At 39.7% G+C, this 19,741-nt stretch overlaps 3 protein-coding genes across 3 annotated transcripts; 1 reads left to right on the top strand and 2 right to left on the bottom strand.

Moving 5' to 3' along the window:
• Positions 1-1,666: 1,666 nt before the first annotated feature.
• Positions 1,667-3,115, bottom strand: LOC117533333 (protein PIGBOS1). The gene is made up of 2 exons (XM_034197031.1): positions 2,983-3,115; positions 1,667-2,031 (listed from the first exon to the last, which is right to left on the bottom strand). Exon 2 carries the CDS (start codon positions 1,984-1,986, stop codon positions 1,765-1,767), a length of 222 nt encoding a protein of 73 aa, XP_034052922.1. The 5' UTR covers positions 1,987-2,031; positions 2,983-3,115; the 3' UTR covers positions 1,667-1,764.
• A 539-nt stretch (positions 3,116-3,654) lies between these two features.
• Positions 3,655-9,931, top strand: pigb (phosphatidylinositol glycan anchor biosynthesis, class B). The gene is made up of 12 exons (XM_034196904.1): positions 3,655-4,042; positions 4,131-4,257; positions 4,816-4,933; positions 5,031-5,135; positions 6,854-6,984; positions 7,059-7,199; positions 7,288-7,339; positions 7,688-7,899; positions 8,115-8,179; positions 8,251-8,467; positions 9,457-9,634; positions 9,719-9,931. Exons 1-12 carry the CDS (start codon positions 3,931-3,933, stop codon positions 9,830-9,832), a joined length of 1,572 nt encoding a protein of 523 aa, XP_034052795.1. The 5' UTR covers positions 3,655-3,930; the 3' UTR covers positions 9,833-9,931.
• On the bottom strand, positions 9,766-19,479 carry ccpg1 (cell cycle progression 1). The gene is given in 11 exon segments (XM_034196903.1): positions 9,766-10,455; positions 10,458-10,483; positions 11,747-13,020; positions 13,958-14,023; positions 14,212-14,327; positions 14,425-14,694; positions 15,495-15,675; positions 15,771-15,856; positions 16,331-16,442; positions 17,188-17,256; positions 19,134-19,479. Coding segments are annotated over 10 exon segments (2,343 nt in total). The 5' UTR covers positions 17,248-17,256; positions 19,134-19,479; the 3' UTR covers positions 9,766-10,303.
• Between the last annotated feature and the right edge of the window lie 262 nt (positions 19,480-19,741).

Raw genomic sequence — 19,741 nt, 5'->3', positions numbered from 1 at the left:
ATGCTATTTTATTTATATTTCTAAATCTGAAATATATTGGACTGTTTATTTTTTGTGTCTTAGTTTCTCTTACATTGCTTTGTGTTTTTTATGTTGCTGAAACGTAAACATTTCCCAAGATCAATAAAGTACCTATCTATCTATCTATCTATCTAGCTTGTGAATTTACTCCAGGTGTAACTAAAGTCTTATTTAAGTGTTGCTTATATCTCACATAATAATCAGAATCTACAAAGTAGGTACATAATAAAAGTATTGGAGGAAAAGTATTTACGATTTACCTCTGAATTGTACTGGGGTAGAAATACAAAGTAGCATAACATGGAAATACTCAAGTAAAGTACAAGTATTTCAAAATTGTACTTATCTACAGTACTTGAATAAATGTACTTAGTTACTTCCCACCTCTGAAAATGAGCATGTACTTTTTATCACACACATTCTACCTGACATTTACTTCAGTAAAACACGTTCTTCTTTTAATAGTAAACCATCTTCAGGTTGAGAAACAATCATGCAATCTTACTGTAATTGAAATAAAAGTAGGCCTACACACATATCAACATCAGAATATATTTATAAATATATATTTTATTACATTTCTAGGTATTTCACTCACTATAGGCTTATCTCTGAAAATCCTATAGGACAATAAAACACGATATTTACTTACAAATACAAATCTCTTCAAGGAGACAATGACAACTAGTTAATGGTTACGTGCCCGAACTACTTTCAATGTATTATAATTCATATGAATGTATTTAATTTTGAAGAACAAAATGTGGACCAAAAATTATGCGTATTTTTACAGTTAATCCCTGTTGCAATGTAAATCTCAGAGGGAGTTCATGACTAAAGTATTGTACTGTGCATTGTTTCTTGTATTGTTGTATTTTCATTGTAATTTTTAGCACTTTGAATACAATTTTGCAAGAGAGGCACTATACAAATAAAGTTTTTACTTTACAGCACCGCAGGACTTTAAGTCATATTTATTGGCATATTTAGAAAAATATTAAGCTTTTTTGTTTTAATAAAGCCAAAATGCAACATAATTTCTCTATATATTCAATAAATCACATACAGCATTGAGAGTTTGTGTGCTAACTGATTTGATGAATGTGAGTTACCCTTTGAAATGATTGGAGATAAAAACAAACATATAAAACAAAACTTTTGACACATCATTTTGAAATAGATGATTGTCAGAGAATAATTCTTCCTTACTCCTAAGATATTTAACCTTTCTGCCTGTTGACGTGTATGACCAACCCTGGCTCTGTTATCTCCCGTAAGGAATGTGCTAATGCAGTCATATGTTGATATTTCTCAGTCAATGACCGGTCAACTCTCGGTCACAGAGCCTAAGAGTCAGACAAGTGATTGAGTGTCTCCAGATGTTGGGGCTATCTCCAGTGTTCCCAGAACTCTCTGTAAACTAGTTAAAAGGTCTATCGAGAGAGAGGCTGGGCAGAATTGATGTGGCAACCCACCCGTGCAGTCAGAACCTCTGGCTGCTGTGACTTGTGATGTGAAATTCTCCGGCCGATACTTATAATAAAACACCAGTGTTTGACATCAAAGCTCCAACTCTCCTCGTGTCTCTCTGAGTCCTGACTCTCCATTGCTGCAGAAGTTTCCCTTACAATGATTATTCAAGACGTGAAATTATTAAATGTTTTATTTTGTAAATGAACAATCACACAAAGGACCCCAAAGAAGCATAAATCCATGCAGGTCTTTGGTTCAGCCAGAAGCCTCTCATGTTGATCTCCTGGTTTCTGTCTGTGAAGTATTTCCTTGAAGGGGTGAAATATATAAGTCTGTTTCTTTTGGTGTCTGTGGCACATCCTGGTTTTGTTGTTCTGAGGTCTTCGGCTCCAGCTGAGGTGCAAAAACAGGGCTGAAGATATAAATACCACCAGCGACTCCAACCAGTGTGGCGAAGAGGACATCTGCAAAGGGTATTCTCCTTCGAAACATGACTTCTTTTAATATGAAAACCCAATTTCCAAACACAGGATGATTCTGAAAGAAGAGTAAAAAGTTGTTATCCAAGACAGTTGATTTAGATACTTTGAATTATAACTATTATTTGTGCACCCCCTTTGCTCTGTTGAATGTTACATGTTCTTGCAAAAATGTTAAGCATAACTTGCAGCATGTATGTTGTCAGCTACTCTTCATGCAGTGCAAGGTAGCTGTGTTGCTGGACTGAATTGTGTGTTTTGAGGTTGGATTTCCTGTTCTATCATCCTCAGAGAAACTGGTGCAAGATTGTTTCCAAATTACCATTCAAACCCGAAGCCAAGACACATATCACTACAATCCAAGGAGGACTGACGTTGATCCCGAAACTGAACAATGTCCCTTCACATTAGCTGGTATTTTTAGGAATGTATACTTGTATAAAAAAATGCTTAATGGCAGATGTACCTGTAAAAAAAACTCTAATGGAAGTAATTGATCAAACATCGACATTTTGCACGGGAAAAACTCGCCTATGGACTCCCAACTGATACAGATCAGATATGGAAGAACATATATTACTTTATCATAAGAGCAAACAATAGCCTAAATACTTTCGATTTTGTAAAGAAGATACAGTAGTGGGAAATTCTACTATTTTTTCCTATTTTCCCATAATCAGAAACTAATAAATGCCTTACAACAGATTTTGTAATGTAGTCTGAATGGCTCAGTTGTGCAGTTTCTTTGGTGTCAAACAACATACATCCTGATTCATAAGCCTTCCGTTATACCTTATGGTTTTCAAAAAACATTAAAAAAGTGATCTCTAACCTGACATTGATTTACATTTAGACATTTAAACGAGTCTTATTTTGAAAAAAAAACCGTAAATGCACAAACAGCCTCTGAAAGCTTGACCGTTTTGTAACCATTTGGCGGCTAAAAACAACTCAAACATGACAATTTAACTGGTTTAACAGCGATGTTGTCATATTTCTAAAAACTCACCGAGGAAGCGGTTTGTTCAAAGTGTCTTGGATCACCACATTCAGACAGACAGGAGAACACAGAGGTGAAAACACAAGATATATAACTGCAAGGACACCAACGAGCAGCAGGGCAGGCAAGCTCTCTTCTTCTTTTTCTGTCGTGAATTCTGACTGAACAGCAGCGCGCGTTAGTCCGCCACCTAGTGGAGGAACGTGGGAAGAGCAGAATAATAATAATAATAATAACTAAATAATAATATGCAGCATGCTGTATATAAATATATATCAATAACAAATAATACATACATAAATACTAAAATAATAGTAATACTACTACTACTACTACTACAATTAATAATAATAATAATAATTGTTTCAAGAAATATCAAATTAAAATTAATGTTGGTTACATTTTTGTTTTCAAAATGTCCTTTTGCGTGCATGAGAAAAGCGCACGAATATCCTGTCAGTCACATTACAAAAGGTGAAGGGTCCCCTTCAAATTTCAGTCTCTAAAACATATATATATATATATATATATAAAATCTGCAACCGGTTAAACTTGTGAATACATTGAGTGTACTGTAAGTAGAAAAATGGCCCATCTGTTACTAAAGCATATGATCCAACAACACAATGCAGGATCCCTTTATTTTGAAATCAGGAATCAGAGTTCCAGCGGAAGTAAGTCTGAGTGCGGAAGCGCAGTCAACATAATACCACAGTTCTGTGATACTGAAGTTAATGTGGATTAATCGTGTTTTAGTTTAAGATGTGAAAGTTTAATACCGTGGGATCAATAAACGGAAGCAGTGTGCAGACTGTCCACACGCAGCGCCCAGCCAATAACTATCACCTTACGTCATTTCGAGTATTTAAAAATAGTAACATTGTGTTGAAGAGTTGACTGAGCACACCTGACTGACTGAAGTCCTGACAGGTGTCCTGCAGCAGACACTATGTCCTGATGGAGAACATCCGATCGCGTCTAAATATTGGGAATAAAGTGGAAGATGTGAAACTGCGGAAACGAAAATCGCAACTATACTCAAAGGAAGATGAAAACATTCTTAAGGACGGTGGGTTCATCTTTGTATGTCAGACAATGGGGACTAAACAACTAATCATAAAACAAATCAAGTGATATATTAATCATGTCCTCCACAGGGGAGCTGAGAAGAGTGGTTCTGTTTTCTGTGGCCTTCAGACTGATAAACTGCTTGTTGGTGCAGACCAGCTTCGTCCCTGATGAGTACTGGCAGTCTCTGGAGGTTTCCCATCGGATGGTCTTCAAATATCCTTTACATTAAGTATTACCTGCAGATATGTGCCTCTACTTACTATGCATTATTATTGTTAGAGCAGTGCTAAGTCAAGTCTGTTTATACAGGAAAAAATGTACAGGTCAGTGGGCTTCAAAATAAAATAAAATCAATCATAATCTTTTTATTATTCTTCCTCTAAATTAATACATTAGCTTAAAAAAGCTCTTGTTTGAATGTTCACAGAGCACATGAAAGGGTATTGCATATGTTTGGATAACATAAATGACATTAAACACCATACAAGATAACAAGGTATTACAATAAAAAGGAAATAGGATAAGCCATAATTATTGTTAGTATTATAACCATTATTACTATTCTTAACATAAATAATACTTTTACTTTTTGTCTTGACAAACTTTAGTTCAGGTTGTAGATATTTCATCAACCCAATAAAATAGTATAAATTAAAACAACAAGTTACATTAAAAGGAACATCTCAAATCTGACACCTGCTGAATGGAAGCAGATTCTTTTTTAAATGTTTGTTCTATCCCTGTATCCTGATGGAACCTTAACAGAGTGACTTATGGGTATCTGACCTGGGAATGGAAGGAAGGGATAAGAGGATTCACCTATCCGCTCTTCTTTGCATTCATATACAAGATATTACACTTCCTAAACTACGACTCAGTCTTTCTCCTGGTGTGTTCACAGACAACTTCAATATTGCATGTCTTTGAGCAAATATTTTTTCTTTTGTCCCTTCGTTTCACTAATCCTGGTCTGTTTGGTTCTGCAGATATGGCTACCACGAATAATTCAAGCACTCTTCGCTGCTTTTGCAGATGTAAAATTCTTCTACCTCATCCGAACTTTGGAAAGTCATGACGTTGCAAAATGGACGGTAAGGAGTTCACCTCGGTTTTTAAGGAAATGTACAAGTTACAGCTTGCGCTGGATTGGTTTGTGATAATCTTATTTCCTCAGATCAAAAGACATATATAACTTTTCAATTTCCAACTTTTCTAAACTTAATTCAGACATAATTAACTAGCAGCATTTTATAACAACAGAGCCAGTCTGGGCTTATGTGACCTGAAAACATGTTTGGGCAGATTGTTGCAAAATGGATTGCAACCTTTTTTTACTAGTTTCTCAACAGCTGACTCCTGGAGAATCTCAGTGTTGCTGAGTGGAGAACAGATTACAGGCACAATATGTCTCACACACAGATAGAAAACCTTAAAGTTAAAATACAAATATCTAGCTACAGTATGAAATAAAACCACTACATGTAATATTACAGCTAGATAAAATGAGTCTTTGTCATGGGGAAATCATGTAATTCATATTAAACATGAATTCAAACCACTATGAATACATGTTGCAAATGATCCTTGCTTTCTTGGCTATTCAGTATACATTTCAAACTAATCCAGTGGCTAGTAAGAAATTGGTGAGGCTTTAAATACACAGTTTAAAAGTTTAGAACTAAACATATATTCAGGGTAGAACCATTTGATTTCTCCCATTAATGGATATGTTTGTCAGGATGCATGACATGAGCTGGGAGGTTATGCTGGGTTGCTAAGTAATTCAAATCAAATCAAATCAAGTTTTATTTATATAGCACATTTATAAACGATTTTTGGTCGAGCCAAAGTGCTGTACATATAATAAAAATAGCCTACAGTAGAGACACTTTACAGCAAATACAACAACACAGATTGTTCAGAATATCAGTATGAGATAACAACACCCTCTATCCTTAGACCCTCACATCGTACAAGGAAAAACTTCCAGAGAAAACCCACAGTTTGAGGGGAAAAAATGGGAGAAACCTCAGGGAGAGCAACAGAGGAGGGATCCCTCTCCCAGGACGGACAGACGTGCAATAGATGCCGTGTGTAAATCGAAGAGATAATACATTTTACAGCATATAGACCGAATGTTAGGAAATGCATGTGTCTGTAATAAGAAGATGAATCCACGAGGATGTCAGCTACAATCCTGTGGAAGCCATCAGGGAAGCAGCATGACGAGACCCAAGGCAGGACCGCAGAGACAGGTTCAGCCACGACCCGAAGTCCACGATTTAATCCAGAACTCAGGATAGAGGATCCAAGACACAGGACTACAGCAAGAGGATCAGCCTCGACTCCGGTTCCCGGCGTAGATATAGATACAAAACAAGAAAAAAGATTTGGCTGGGTTAATCGGAACAAGAGAATACACAGACACAGACAGAGAGGGAAAAGGTCATTGGATAAAAGTTATTCTTGATAACCCTCTAGAAAGATCTCATGAACTTCCCCACTCAATCTATCAAGACCCGAGCAGTTCTATTAGATATAGATAAGAAACAGAGATAGGGAGCTCAGGTATTGATGGGTTGGCTATTGCCCTTATACAACACAAGGAGGCCCAATGAAATGCAGTTGCAATTAGTCCACTATGTTACATAAGCAAACATGACAAAACACAACAGCACAAACTCACAGTAAGGCACCGACCAACTTCATATCATCCTCCAATCAGATCTTTCTTTGTGTTCAGATCATCCCAGGTTTTTGTACGTTCATACAGGACTTTATCACTTCTCCTTGTTTTGTTTGTCTCCAGTTCTTCTGCCACATGTGCTCGTGGTTCTCTTGGTTCTGCTGCACCAGGACCCTCACCAACAGCACGGAGACCACCCTCACCTCTCTGGCTCTCTTTTACTTTCCCCTCCCAAGATCCAAAACTCACAGCAGGTTTGGCTTGTGACTTCATGTTTAATTAATCCCCCTATCTTTATAAAGATTATTTACTAACAGTGTCTCTCCAGCAAAATATACCTGAGCCTGGTCGCCCTGGCAGTCATCGTCCGCCCCACGGCCCTGATCGTCTGGTTCCCTCTGCTGATGTACCATTTCTGGCAGGAGAATGACAAACTGAGGCTCATCACTCATACCGTTGTTCCTATAGGGTGTGTGCTTTATGTCTCCCATCATCTCATCATACATTTCATCCATGTCTCTTTATTGCATGATTATTTTTCTTTCTCTCATTTCCAGAGCTGTGGCTGTTGTGATTTCAACACTGATCGACTGCATATTTTATGGAAAGGTAAAAAATATAATCAGAGCTGCAACAATTAGTTGATCGACTGAAAAATGAGCACCAACTATCTACAAAAAAATGATCTGTTACATTTTTACTTTATTGTTAAACCATATTAAACTATACATTGAAAGACATCACATTGAACTTTAAGGAACTTGAATAAACATGTTTCTCTATTTTCTGTAACTGGTTAGGCCAAACACTTAATCTCAAGAATAATCTGCAGATTTATTGATAATAATAAAACTGTTTTAATTCAGCCCTAGATAAAACCCATGTGAAGTTTAGATCGCATTCACAGCTGCTTTTTAAGTTTAATGTAACAATATGATTTAACTTTTTGTTTCTCAGTGGACCGTGGTGCAGTTTAACTTCCTGAAGTTTAACGTCTTCCACGGTGTGGCCGATTTCTACGGCTCTCACCCCTGGCACTGGTACTTCTCTCAGGGCTTTGCCGTGGTGATCGGTCCTCATCTTCCGCTCTTTCTTCACGGGTGCAGCCTCGCCTTCAAAAGATACAAAATCCTGCTGGCAGCGATCGTCTGGACTATCGTGGTCTACAGGTAAATGTCTGTGTTCACAATAAAAAAGGGAATATTAACTAAACAGCTGTGGGTCTAAAACTGACTTTACATAACTATATCTCCTTTCAAAAAATCCAAACTATCCCTTTTAAGACCCAAAATGTCCCTTTCCTCAGTTTGAGTAATACAGGTCCAGATCAGTCATGTTTTGCATCTTGACGGACAAACTAACCTGTTTTGATCTTCTCCTTCAGTTTGCTTCCTCACAAAGAGTTCAGATTCATCTACCCAGTGCTACCTTTCTGTATGATCTTCTGTGGTAAGTTTTCACATCCCACATGTATTTGTGATTACAGCCAGACGTGTGTTTTAATACTTCTTCTACTCCAGGGATATCTCTGGCCAGTTTGAAAGCGTGGCGGCGAGCTGCTGCCACCGTCCTGTTGGTGAGCAACCTGCTGGCAGCGCTGTACACCGGGCTGATCCACCAGCGAGGCTCTCTGGACGTCATGAGCCGCCTGCAGACGCTGTGTGACGTCAGAAACATCTCCACCATGCAGCCGGACGTCCTGCTGCTCATGCCCTGCCACTCCACGCCTTATTACAGGTAGAGAAGTGTTGTAAAAACTGCACACCCACAACTCTGATGCAAAACAGTTTTGAGTTATTCAACGTTGTTCAAAGCTTACAACGTTTCAAATTTAAAATCAGGAAACTTGTATAACACATTTGCACATGTAGAGCTCCAGAATAGCCGTTAAAAGGGAGGTGACGTTTATTTACATTAGTTTACTTACACTAATGTCCATTATTATTAGGGTTCGGTTCGGTATAGTTTACAATATGTTATTATCAATACCTTTTAGCAGAAATTGTAGCATTTCAGTTAAAGAATATTAACCGTTTTTTGTAAATAACCCTGTTCAAATAACTAATTAAAGGTGGGATAGGTAAGTTTGAGAAACCAGCTCGAGATACCCTTTTTGTTATATTCCATGGAATGCTCTTAACATCCCGATAGCAATGAATATCTTAAGTGCTTTGACAAAAAATCCATTAAAAAAACTTCATCTGTAAAAAGCACGACCAATCATTTTAGTCGGCCCGGCTAAAGTAACTGGATGGCCTACCTGCCTGTCAGCTTTCCATCTGTGCACAAACTTATCTCGTGCCCTCATTGGTCATGTGTGCGTTCGTGTGTATTGGAGGCATAGACTGGTTGGACGAGGGGCTCTGTAAGGAAGTGGCAGATTTTCTCCGGTTGTATTTTCAAATTCTAGCACACTCGAGCTGGTTTCTCCTAAATTACCTACCCCAACTTTAAGCGAAATGTATTAATACAACATTGTTTCAGTGAGTCTTTAATGTAATGTGCAGCTGTACAAAAATAAGCCTGCATACAAAATAAACATTAAGAATAGTGATTTATAACAAGAGTAAGGCCAAGCTGTGACCTAAGTTTTTCATTGCCATATCTACACTGTAGCTAATGTGCAAATGACAATAGAGCCTTGAATTGAAGCTAGCAACATGTTTGTGTGTAGACTGTACCAAAGTTACATGCAGCAGCTGACTGCTCTCTTTGTGGCTCTGCAGCCACGTGCACTGCCCGATGAAGATGAGGTTCCTCGAGTGTCCCCCGGACCTCGGAGAGGAAGGTCACGTCGATGAAGCAGACCGGTTCTACGAGGACCCGCTTCACTGGCTCAGAACCTCATTTCCGTACAAATCTTCTCTACCAACCCATCTGGTTCTGTTTGACGTTTTGGAGAAAGTGAGATCTTCAGTGTATTTATGTTATCTATTTGTCTAAATGAGTGTGAGATTTGTATTTATGTAATGTGTTTTTTTGTTGCAGGAAATATCCGTGTTTTTGCAGGGGAATAACTTTGTGAGGACAGCAGAGATGTTTCATACTCATTTCCCCGAGGGGAGAGTTGGAGGGAGCATCTTTATATATGAAAGGCACTGACACTGGAACAATGGATCCTGAATGAGATTGCTACTGAAATAAATGGTGTCATTTTTCTCTTCCAGTAATTTCTTTCCCAACACTACACACAAATAAAAATAAAACTCAGATCCAGTAAAAATAGGCTTCATGTGGAATGTTAGAACATAGCATCTTTACAATGAAAGCAAACTCAGTCATACACATCTGTCTCTGTAGCAGCGAATTAAAACAACTCCTACAAATACTTACAAACATTCATCTTAAAATAAGCTCTGCATTCCCAATAAACATTTTTAAACATTATGTGCTGTGGTTGAAGGTGAGTGTTAATGGTGTTTACCCATCTTAAACTCAAACGTAACAGCTTCTTCAAAACAGCAAAAACAGCTCAAGAAACTTCAGTAGCATTAAAAAGTTAACATTGTGCAAACAAGTTGGACATAGCAGGTAAATACAACTCAAAATGGAATTGGCTAATCAAATATATTATCAATATTTGGGATCAAACGGCAGCGGACCCAGTTCTATTTTGACGTCGGCCATGTGTCGGTCTGCGTCTCTTCCTGAGCGGCTCGACGTGCGCTCGCCGTGCGGTCGGGGTCTCGCTCTCTGCTTCCGCTGCTGATGCTTCGCCTCCTTGGGTCTGTGTCGGGTCCTTCAAACGGCCCGCTGCGTGGTTCAAAAACAAGACATCAAAAGCATGAATAATACTAGTATTTTGTGTTTAACTTGAATAAATGAGCACTAAAGAATGGAGGGATCCTAACTGCAATGACAAACTCCCATGATCCCTTGCACACAACCAAACTCTGAATGTTGTGATTGTTGAAAAGGAGAACCCACAGCGTCAGAAAATTACAAATCTTGCGTCTGAAATTACAACTTTTTCCTGCTTTAACTTATCATTATGAAGTTCATTGCACAATGTAATGTCTCAAGGATAATGACATCATCTGTGCTTAGATTTGTAAAATGCAATCCCGTCTGCAAGAGGGAACGATCTTCCAGAAAATAAGTCTCTTCCCTTAAGGTTCCTGCACATTTCTGATGGCCAGGAAATTCACCACTTTCCAAACTTCACTGTAGATTCTTCCGACCACTTGTCTTGCATTTGCCCTCCCATGATTTACCATGGCTGCCTCCCACTTCTTTAAGATGTCAAATGATTTCATATAGATGGAATCCAACTCTCTTTTCCTATTTGGCATTGTAATGAGCACTCCGCTCTGCACCAGCCAAACGGCTCGCTGCACCCGCACTGCGAGGGGGACCCAAGTTCCCATCAGCAAAAACATGTCGGTTTGCTGTCCTGGCTCCAAGATGGTGGAATGAGCTCCCCATTGACATCAGGACAGCAGATAGCTTGCACATCTTCCGGCGCAGACTGAAAACTCATCTCTTTCGACTCCACTTCGAGCGATACAATTACTAACAAAGCACTTATATACTAATAAAGGACTGGCTTATCTAAAGCCAAACGAGTAGCACTTTAAATGTTTTGTCTCTATGAAACCTGATTTACTTATATGATTCTGTTTTATTCAAGTTTCTATCTTCTTGGTCGAATGTACTTATTGTAAGTCGCTTTGGATAAAAGCGTCAGCTAAATGCAATGTAATGTAATGTAATGCCCTCAGAAAATGTTATTTATGTAAACATTGTGGCGGTTTGATACAAAGTCCTGAAAGAAGCTCTCGGCAAAAGAGCCCTGAACTGCAAATACTTACTAGGATAGCTATTCATGTAATCAATAAGATTTAAGTTTAGAAGTGTACCAATTACACCAAATGTTTTTCCCCCAACATCAGATCTTCTTGTATAACTGGAAAACTCTTTCGGACGATTAGGAATGAGAATGACGTTCCACAGAAAGCTTGGACTTATTCCCTAATTAAGATGGGCTACTTTTTTAAAAAGATAATTGGGACTTACTTTGGGCCGTGGCTTTTTCTGTAACCCTTTCCAAAGAAGTGCCGGTAGACGAAGTCGTCGAGATCTCTGAACACGTCGTCGTCGAGGCCTTGATACTCGAGCATTTCTCTCAGGTAGTTTTCCACGCCGCTGACAAAGTCCGTGAAAAGCATCCGGTCGTGGATGAACACGCCGTTGTGGAAGAAGTTGTTGATGAACTTCTCGAGCTCCTTCCAGTGGTGGAAGTGGTCGACTTCCTGCTGCAAGTAGCTCCGCAGCAGCTGGTTGAACTCGTCCGCTCTGATTGGATCCATGGCTTTGTCGAAGAGACTCCTGGACTCCTGGAAGGCGCAGTCGAACACTCCCGAGCATCCTTTGAAGTTTGCCTTGTGGGAATCTTGACCTCCATCTCTGTGAACTTTATCTCCTGATTTACGGGTGTTGTGGCTGCTCGCCTGGTGTGTGCGCTGCTGTGTGTTGTGAGTGGATCTGTGCTGCCACGCCTCCTTTGTGTTCTTCTCGCCACGTCTCTTCTCATAAAAGCCTCCCGCATTTTTAAAGAGGGTCGAGGCAGAGTCTTTGAAGTTTCTGAACGTTGATTTGACGGAATCTGAAAACTTCCTCAGGTTTTCCTTCACGGCTTCCTTTGCTTTCTTTATCTGCTCTTTGTGGTGATGGACGAACTCCTTGGTGGAGTTTTTCACAGCGTCAAATGTCTCTTTAACTTTTCCTGCCGTGCCCCCTTTCTGACTTTTGACTTTGGGCTCCGTGTCTCCTTTAGCTCTTTCCTCTTTGGTTTCCAGGTAGAGCCTCTCCCACAGGTCGGAGCGCTGCTGCTCGAAGCTCAGCCTCTTCTCCAGCTCCGTCAGATGGGCCTGGAGCTCCTCTGTCTCTGCCTCCTGATTGGCTCTGGGGAAGAGACCCCTCAGCTCCTCTAACTCTCTCCTGAGCTCCTCTGTAACTGTTCTCTGCTTGTTGAGCTTCTTCCTCAGTGTCTGGGTTTCAGCCATCATGTCTACCCTCTGGCTGTGAAAGCTGCGGACCAGCTGTTTCTCCCCCTCCAGCTCGTCTAACAGCCTCTCGTTTTCAGAAAGCAGCACGTCAGCACCGGCTCTCATCGCCTCCTGATCTCTGAGCTTGTTCAGCTCCTCCTGCAGGGCGGCTAGTGACGCTTCTTTATGTTGTAGGGAGTTCATCAGCAGAATGTTCTCAGCGGTCAACAGGTGCTGCTCGGACACCATCAGGTCAGTCTGCTCCTTCTCTCTCAGCAACATCTCCAGCTCCTCTCTCTGGGCCTGAAGGGAAGAGAGGAAATGTTATGGCTTATAAAGCGGTGTTTAAATGATGATTGAATGTAATGAAATATTGGTACCACTTTACAATAAGACTACCCTTATAAAGGATTCATAAAGGGTTCATAATTAGGTTATTAATTAGGTTGTAAACACTTTATTAATCATTAACAACCATTTATAAACCAGTTCTAACATAGTTTTCATACATCAACACAGGCTCACTATTTGGTAAGATGACTAAGCCTTATATTAGCGAGAATCAACTCAGTGAACAACAGATACCAAGGATGCTGGCTGATGAAGAACACGAAGTAAGCTAGGTAGCAAATATAAGGCCTAGTCATCTTGCCAAATAGTGAGCCAACATTTATCTGTACTGCTAAGTCTTATATTGGCTATCTAGCTTTCTTCGTCTTCTTCATCAGCCAGCATCCTTGGTATCTGTTGTTCACTGAGTTGATTCCCCCCCCTTCCATCTTGATGTGTCTTGGCATCTCTTATGACCATTTATTTACGACTTACTAACATTTATAGTTGCCAAAAGGGAGCCTTGTAAAGTGTAAAACACATTCCCATTTATTAATGAGTTACTACCATTTATAATAAGGCTTAGCAGTACAGATAAATGTGGGCTCACTATTTGGCAGGCAACCGGTCACAGTTGCCCTGTTTATCGCATGTCTTATAAAAGCTTATTAATGATTTATAAAGTGTTCACAACCTAATTAATGAATGAATTACAAACTATTCGTAAACCTTTTATAAGGGTAGTCTTATTGTGAAGTAGTCTTATTGTGAAATATCATTCGGCATTAGAGCATTAAATCAAAATGCAAAAATGCAAGAGAGAGTTTTCCACCCATAACTGGGGCCGTGGAATGAAGTGAAGAAGTGACCTGAATGAGAACCTGTTGGATGTGGAGCTCTTCTCCCTCACCTGTGAGAGCAGTGAGTTCACTTCTTGCTGATCCAGATCATCCGCTCCAAAGTCAACAATCTGGCCCTGAGAGAGAACAACAAGAAACACGTTATGGCCAAATGAAAGTCTTCCTAATATAATATAATCTTATGCTCAAAAATAGGTAATAAAAGTCAAAGCACGGGTTGATGAATGACATGAACAGAATGAGTTAGTTATGTGTTCATGTACATACTGCTACACATGATGTTGTGATCTCTGTACTCTCTGACCTGGTGTTTAAAAGGTTGTTCTCGAACATGTCGTTGAATCAGATCCATCACAACATCGAGTTCATTCACTCTGATTTCCTCCCCTGGTTTCTGCCTTTCTTTAATCTGGACTGAACCTGTAACACAAACACATTATTTACATTTGTATTCACACACACACATTAGGATTAGCATAGTTGGGCTACAGGGCTCAGTATATGTTCCTCGTCTCACCATAGAAGTGTCCAAAGCCCGCACTGAAGGCTATGACGAGGGCGATCAGGATGCAGCTGCTGAGGATGCTGCTGCCCTTGCCTTGTGTCCGGACATCAAGAACTTCACCCTCATCCTCCTTATCCTGCTCCTCCTCTTCCTCAGGCTCTGTCACGCTGCCAGCCGTATTCTTCCTCAACCTTCGCCTTCGGACAACAGTGCTCGGCCCTTCCTCATCCTCACTGCTGCTGGAGTGAGTCACTGCAGGCAGCGGCTGCTGCCCTGGGAATACTACAATACAAATACACAAGGTCACGGCTGCAGTGGTTTCATGAGGGAATTCATAAACAGGGAAAGGTAGACACAAAACTAACAGGTTCAAAAGAATGTGCAGCGAGGTTTATCATGCAGGGAACAAATACTGCAGATTAATTGGCTGTTCACGTTTTATGAATACATTTAAATGGAATTAACATTTTAAATGACTACTTATGATTTGCTATTATGTGTCTATAATATATTTCTGTATATCCTTGTAGCCAATGACACTGTTTATTGTAGAGTACTCCATTTATTCAATATCTGGTCATATTGTGTATTATGTAGATACTCTAGGCTAGGGATACATGTATTTTCTATTATGAAATAGTTATATACTGTATCTTTTAAACATTTGTTACTCTTGTAATGCTTGACACTGCTTCTGACTAGCCTCGCAGCGGCGAAACTGAGGCTCCGTGGTAAACTGTGGTAACATGAAGAGCCGTTTGGGAGCCGAAAGAGCCGGCTCTTTTTAGTGAGCCAAGCCAAATGATCCGGCTCACTAAAAAGAGCCGGAATTCCCATCACTAATACGTAAAGAGATAGCATCTATAACTTAAGGGACGGCTCAATTCAAAATGTAAGTCATGTGACACGACGTGACAATCTTGTAGCCAGCATAGAGAAATTATTGGAAGACCATTTCATCATTAAAGAGTGTGTGTGTGTGTGTGTGTGTGTGTGTGTGTGTATGTGTGTGTGTGTGTGTGTGTGTGTGTGTGTGTGTGTGTGTGTGTGTGTGTGTGTGTGTGTGTGTGTTGCAGCCCTACCAGTCTCCGCAGCACTGAAAGCGTACTGGCTGCTGCAGGAGGTGCCGAGGTAAAACTCCCCGTTGGCTGCTTCCTCTTCCTCCTCAGCGGGCTCGTCCTCCTTCAGATCTCCAAGAGTCACAATGTCGGAGTGATCGCTGAAGGACAGCACATGCTGTTTCCCTGTGGAGCTGTGGGCGTCCTGGAGAAGATACAATATTTTGAATATGGAGCGCTAAGGGAGCAGACTCTGGATTGTTTAAAGAACACTGCAGGTCATTCTGATCATTTTCTCACCTCTGAGGGACACACCGTCTCATCTATGGTTTGCTCTTTCAGAGTTTCATCAAGTGACTCTGCAACTTGTTCTTCATCACACTGAGCTGCAAACATAATAAATACAAATTGAGTGTGAATTATGATGGGTACTGTATGATCTTCATGACCTATTAATGTCAAATAAAAAGAACCAGTAAACGCTCGTATTTGAGAAACTGAAACAAAACAATGCCCTATATTGATCAGCTGGATTTATCTTTTCATTAATCATATTTATTTTCCAAGCTGATATTTTTCTAGCTGCTTTAAAAAGGGATAATGAAAGCATGTACAAAAAAAAACAAGGAAAAACACAAGGATACATTAATAAAGTTAGAGCTTTAAGTTGTGAATGTAAAATGTCTGACAGTCAGACAATACAAAGTCAACGTTTCAGGCATTTAGCTGAAAGAGATGTGGATATTCTTGCTTGTACATAAACACACAATTTAACCAAGAAAACGGTTTGTATTCCTACAGTGTCATACTCACATCTTCTACTGTTAAACTCAGGTAGAAAATAATATGAGGAGTGTTACCAGTGGAGTCTGAGGCCTGTTCATCCTGCCGCTCCTCCTCCTCCTCCTCCTCTGCTGGAGGACGCTCTAACAGCTCGGCAGCCTCTGCTCCCAACATCTCAATATCTGAACCCTGGGGACACATCATTTTATTTATGAATAAACAAGACAATACATGCAGAATTCAGCAAGATATTTACCTATTATCGTTGAAATGCATATTTTAAGTGTCTTTCAGTTCTATGTAAACTAGATTTTCCCTTGGCTCAATACAGATTTTTCACACCTTTAATGCAAAAAGACTGGCTACCTTGAGTTCTCTAGCATTCGACAGAGAGCAGATTGACACTGTGACAATTGTCTGGCAAATTATCATACTGGTGTTACCGGTTATAATTAACATGTCTATACTTAACCCTCGCCTGCTCACCATTTCAATAACCTGTAGTTTACATGTTGATTGGCTGGGACCTTTCCCTTTCTCCTGTGTAAAGTGCTTGCCTTTCTGTTGGAAGGCAGCTGGAAATAGATTGATTCTGTTAACTCTTCATTAAATAACACAACTTTGGTTTAAACTTGATGATTTGTTCATTACTAACCAGAATGTGATTAAGTGTGGAATTTCCACCACACTTATAAAAATGATTATTGGATATGTCGAATAAACAGTGTATCATATACAACTCTATAAAAAGTGTCTAAATAATTCCAGGAATAAGTTAGGAAGAGATTGCTCAAATGTGTAATGTTTTAAAATATTTGAATGAGAGTTGTGAACTTGAATGTTGGAGATAGGGAACTGAGAGGCTATCCATCCTGTGATTTGAAAATAGACAACTGAAAATAGCTGGTTTAGGTACCAAGAAAAGGATTTATACCTCATTACTGATAATGGTCCAGCCACAGGACGACTCTGCATCACTTGACGTCGCCGACATTTCTGTCCGCTGTCAGCCAGACAGGGATTTGGAGGAGATAAGGTGGTGAAAGTATATTGTGGTGAAAAAGATCAAGTAGGACATTGTGTCACAGGATGATAATGTGTCACGTCAACAATGTATCAATTGGATAGTTAATTAGTTCAAAGTATTTATTAAAAAATAAAAATGTTTGCTTCTGTCCTTGGGATGTATTTGAGGGTAAGAAATGTTATTTAAGGGCAATATAAAAAGGTATTAAAAAGAAAGAACCTAAGACACACATCCAACACTTTTGTATCACTGCCTGTGGGTGTCGTCGTCACACATCTTATCAATCAGTTGTACAGGTAGTGCTGTACAACTGTGTCCTTACCTTATGTATCTGACTGAGCTGAAAATAGGACCTCAGGCAGTCTGGAACTCTTTCACTTTTACTGGAAAGTACCTTTTACTGGAGACAACTGCCGTTTTGTTTTTAATGAAAAGTGTGCTGTATTGAAATACTGTAATCAGGGCACCCTACATCTAATATACACTGAAAGTCCAAATTCAAGCACATATAATGCATTTTTACGTGGCAATTGTATTAATCTCCTTAGACTTATAGTTAGAGATGTCCCGATCCGATCACGTGATCGGGGATCGGAGCCGATCACGTGATTTTCAAAAGATCGGAATCGGGAGAAAAAAATCGGGGATCGGGATTTTTTTTTTTTTTTTTTATAATTTATTTTATTTTATTTAATGTTACAAAACTAAAATGACCATGTTCACGTCTTAAAGTCATCCTGAGGCCTTAGTTTTGGTTTAAAATGACACAACATCATGTATGTGTTGCTTCTTTTGGGCTTGTTTTCATTTGCTTATTTCTCTCAAATCTGGAAACAGAGTGGGCGCAGTGTCTAATAGTAGCAGTAAGCTAACGAGAGGCTACGTTCAGCTGGTGAGTCGGGAGTTGGGACAGAGAAAATGTCAGGAGTTTGGAAGTATTATAAAATTGAAAGCGAAGGCAGTGTAACAGCCAGATGCAATGTTTGCAAGGCGGAGGTTCCGCGTGGTGGAAAGAACAGAGCTACGTTCAACACGACCAATCTAACACGCCGCCTGAGAAACAAACACCAACAACAACACGACGAGTACACAGCGGCCACTCGGGTAACGGCACTGACACAACCAACACTTTCAGAGACTTTGAAAAGGAAAGAGAATCTGCCCCAGAACAGTGAAAAGGCCAAAAAACAACAGCCAAGATAGCTGAATTCATCGCGTTGGATGACCAGCCGTTATCTGTTACCTTTTTTTTCTCATTGCATAAAGATCGGATCGGGAAAAATCGGTATCGGCAGATTGTCAAAATCAAATGATTGGAATCGGATCGGGAGCAAAAAAAGGTGATCTGGACATCCCTACTTATAGTTGTAAGTAACATATTTAAATAAAGCACATTTACTTATTTTTTAGATAAATGAACTATGATTCACATCAACATAGACACGTTTTCAAAAATAAAAGCACTTCTGTTATGGTTGGCCAAATGTGGTTTTATTTACCACCCCAGTGTGACGCACTGTTATGAAGTAAAGCCTTGCAACAAACGGACATTATGTAAAAGGCGACATCTATCGGTGAAGACCTCAGCAGCAGCGAACACAAGATGCCTGCTCGTGCGGCCTGACATTTTAAACAAATGAGATAGGCTACCAACAGTTTATACAACAACCATAGCTACCATTACATCCGGCCGTTAACACCAATGACGACGTTTAGCTGTTGGTTTTAACTAAGTTACCAGGCTAGTTATTAACGTCACCTGTCTGAGCACCGTCAAAACATATAATTAGTAACGTTACGTATCTTAAGCAGCCTTTTAACATCACTAGCTTTAAAAAAAAGACTAAACTCACCGGTGTGTTGTGCCAAACGACGAGGCAGCTGTTGGAGCTCCAGACGCAGTTACAGCCCAGGTTATCCTTTAACAACACTGCAAAACCAGTCTTTTTATGGGAAATGTAGTTTTGAAGTGTTTAGCTGGACAAGCGGAAACCGCATTTTTAGAACTCATTGAACTACAACTCCCATACGTCAGCGTGGCGGCAAAACTGGCTCAGCAAGCGAGTGGAAAAAAACATAAACAAGGAAGCGTGATAAAGCAGACTGTCAGCAGAACTAAGATGGAAACAAAAAAAAGAAAACTACATAATGTATTGTTTCACTGTGTTTTAGAGTCAACACTGAACAGTTCAAATGTCAAATAGAAGCCACGTGCTCGTTGTTATTAAGTGCTAGTGTGCGCGTGTCGTCTGGCTCTAAGCTCTAAACCTACATATTCTATATATAGAAAGCACAACTTCTACAAGTTTTATATGACAGGTGAGTCTCCACACAGCATACTGTCATATAAGAAGTCATAGAGTACCAGTAGTATTTAAAGTTGCTGAACTCAACTTACCATTCGATTCAAGTAACATAACCTTGGAATATTTTTGGTTTAGAGCCAGACGACACGCGCACA

This window comes from Gymnodraco acuticeps, unplaced genomic scaffold (genome assembly GCF_902827175.1).
Source record: "Gymnodraco acuticeps unplaced genomic scaffold, fGymAcu1.1, whole genome shotgun sequence".
NCBI lineage: Eukaryota > Metazoa > Chordata > Actinopteri > Perciformes > Bathydraconidae > Gymnodraco > Gymnodraco acuticeps.
Note: the sequence above shows the minus strand (reverse complement) of the source record. Positions and strands in the feature narration are given on the sequence as shown.

Bases quoted from the DNA above. Each gene is read 5' to 3' on its own strand.
- pigb (XM_034196904.1), top strand. From the start codon at position 3,931: ATGGAGAACATCCGATCGCGTCTAAATATTGGGAATAAAGTGGAAGAT. The intron at 5,136-6,853 runs GTAAGGAGTTCA...GTTTGTCTCCAG, and splicing joins ATGACGTTGCAAAATGGACG to TTCTTCTGCCACATGTGCTC. The intron at 7,200-7,287 runs GTGTGTGCTTTA...TCTCATTTCCAG, and splicing joins CATACCGTTGTTCCTATAGG to AGCTGTGGCTGTTGTGATTT.
- LOC117533333 (XM_034197031.1), bottom strand. From the start codon at position 1,986: ATGTTTCGAAGGAGAATACCCTTTGCAGATGTCCTCTTCGCCACACTG.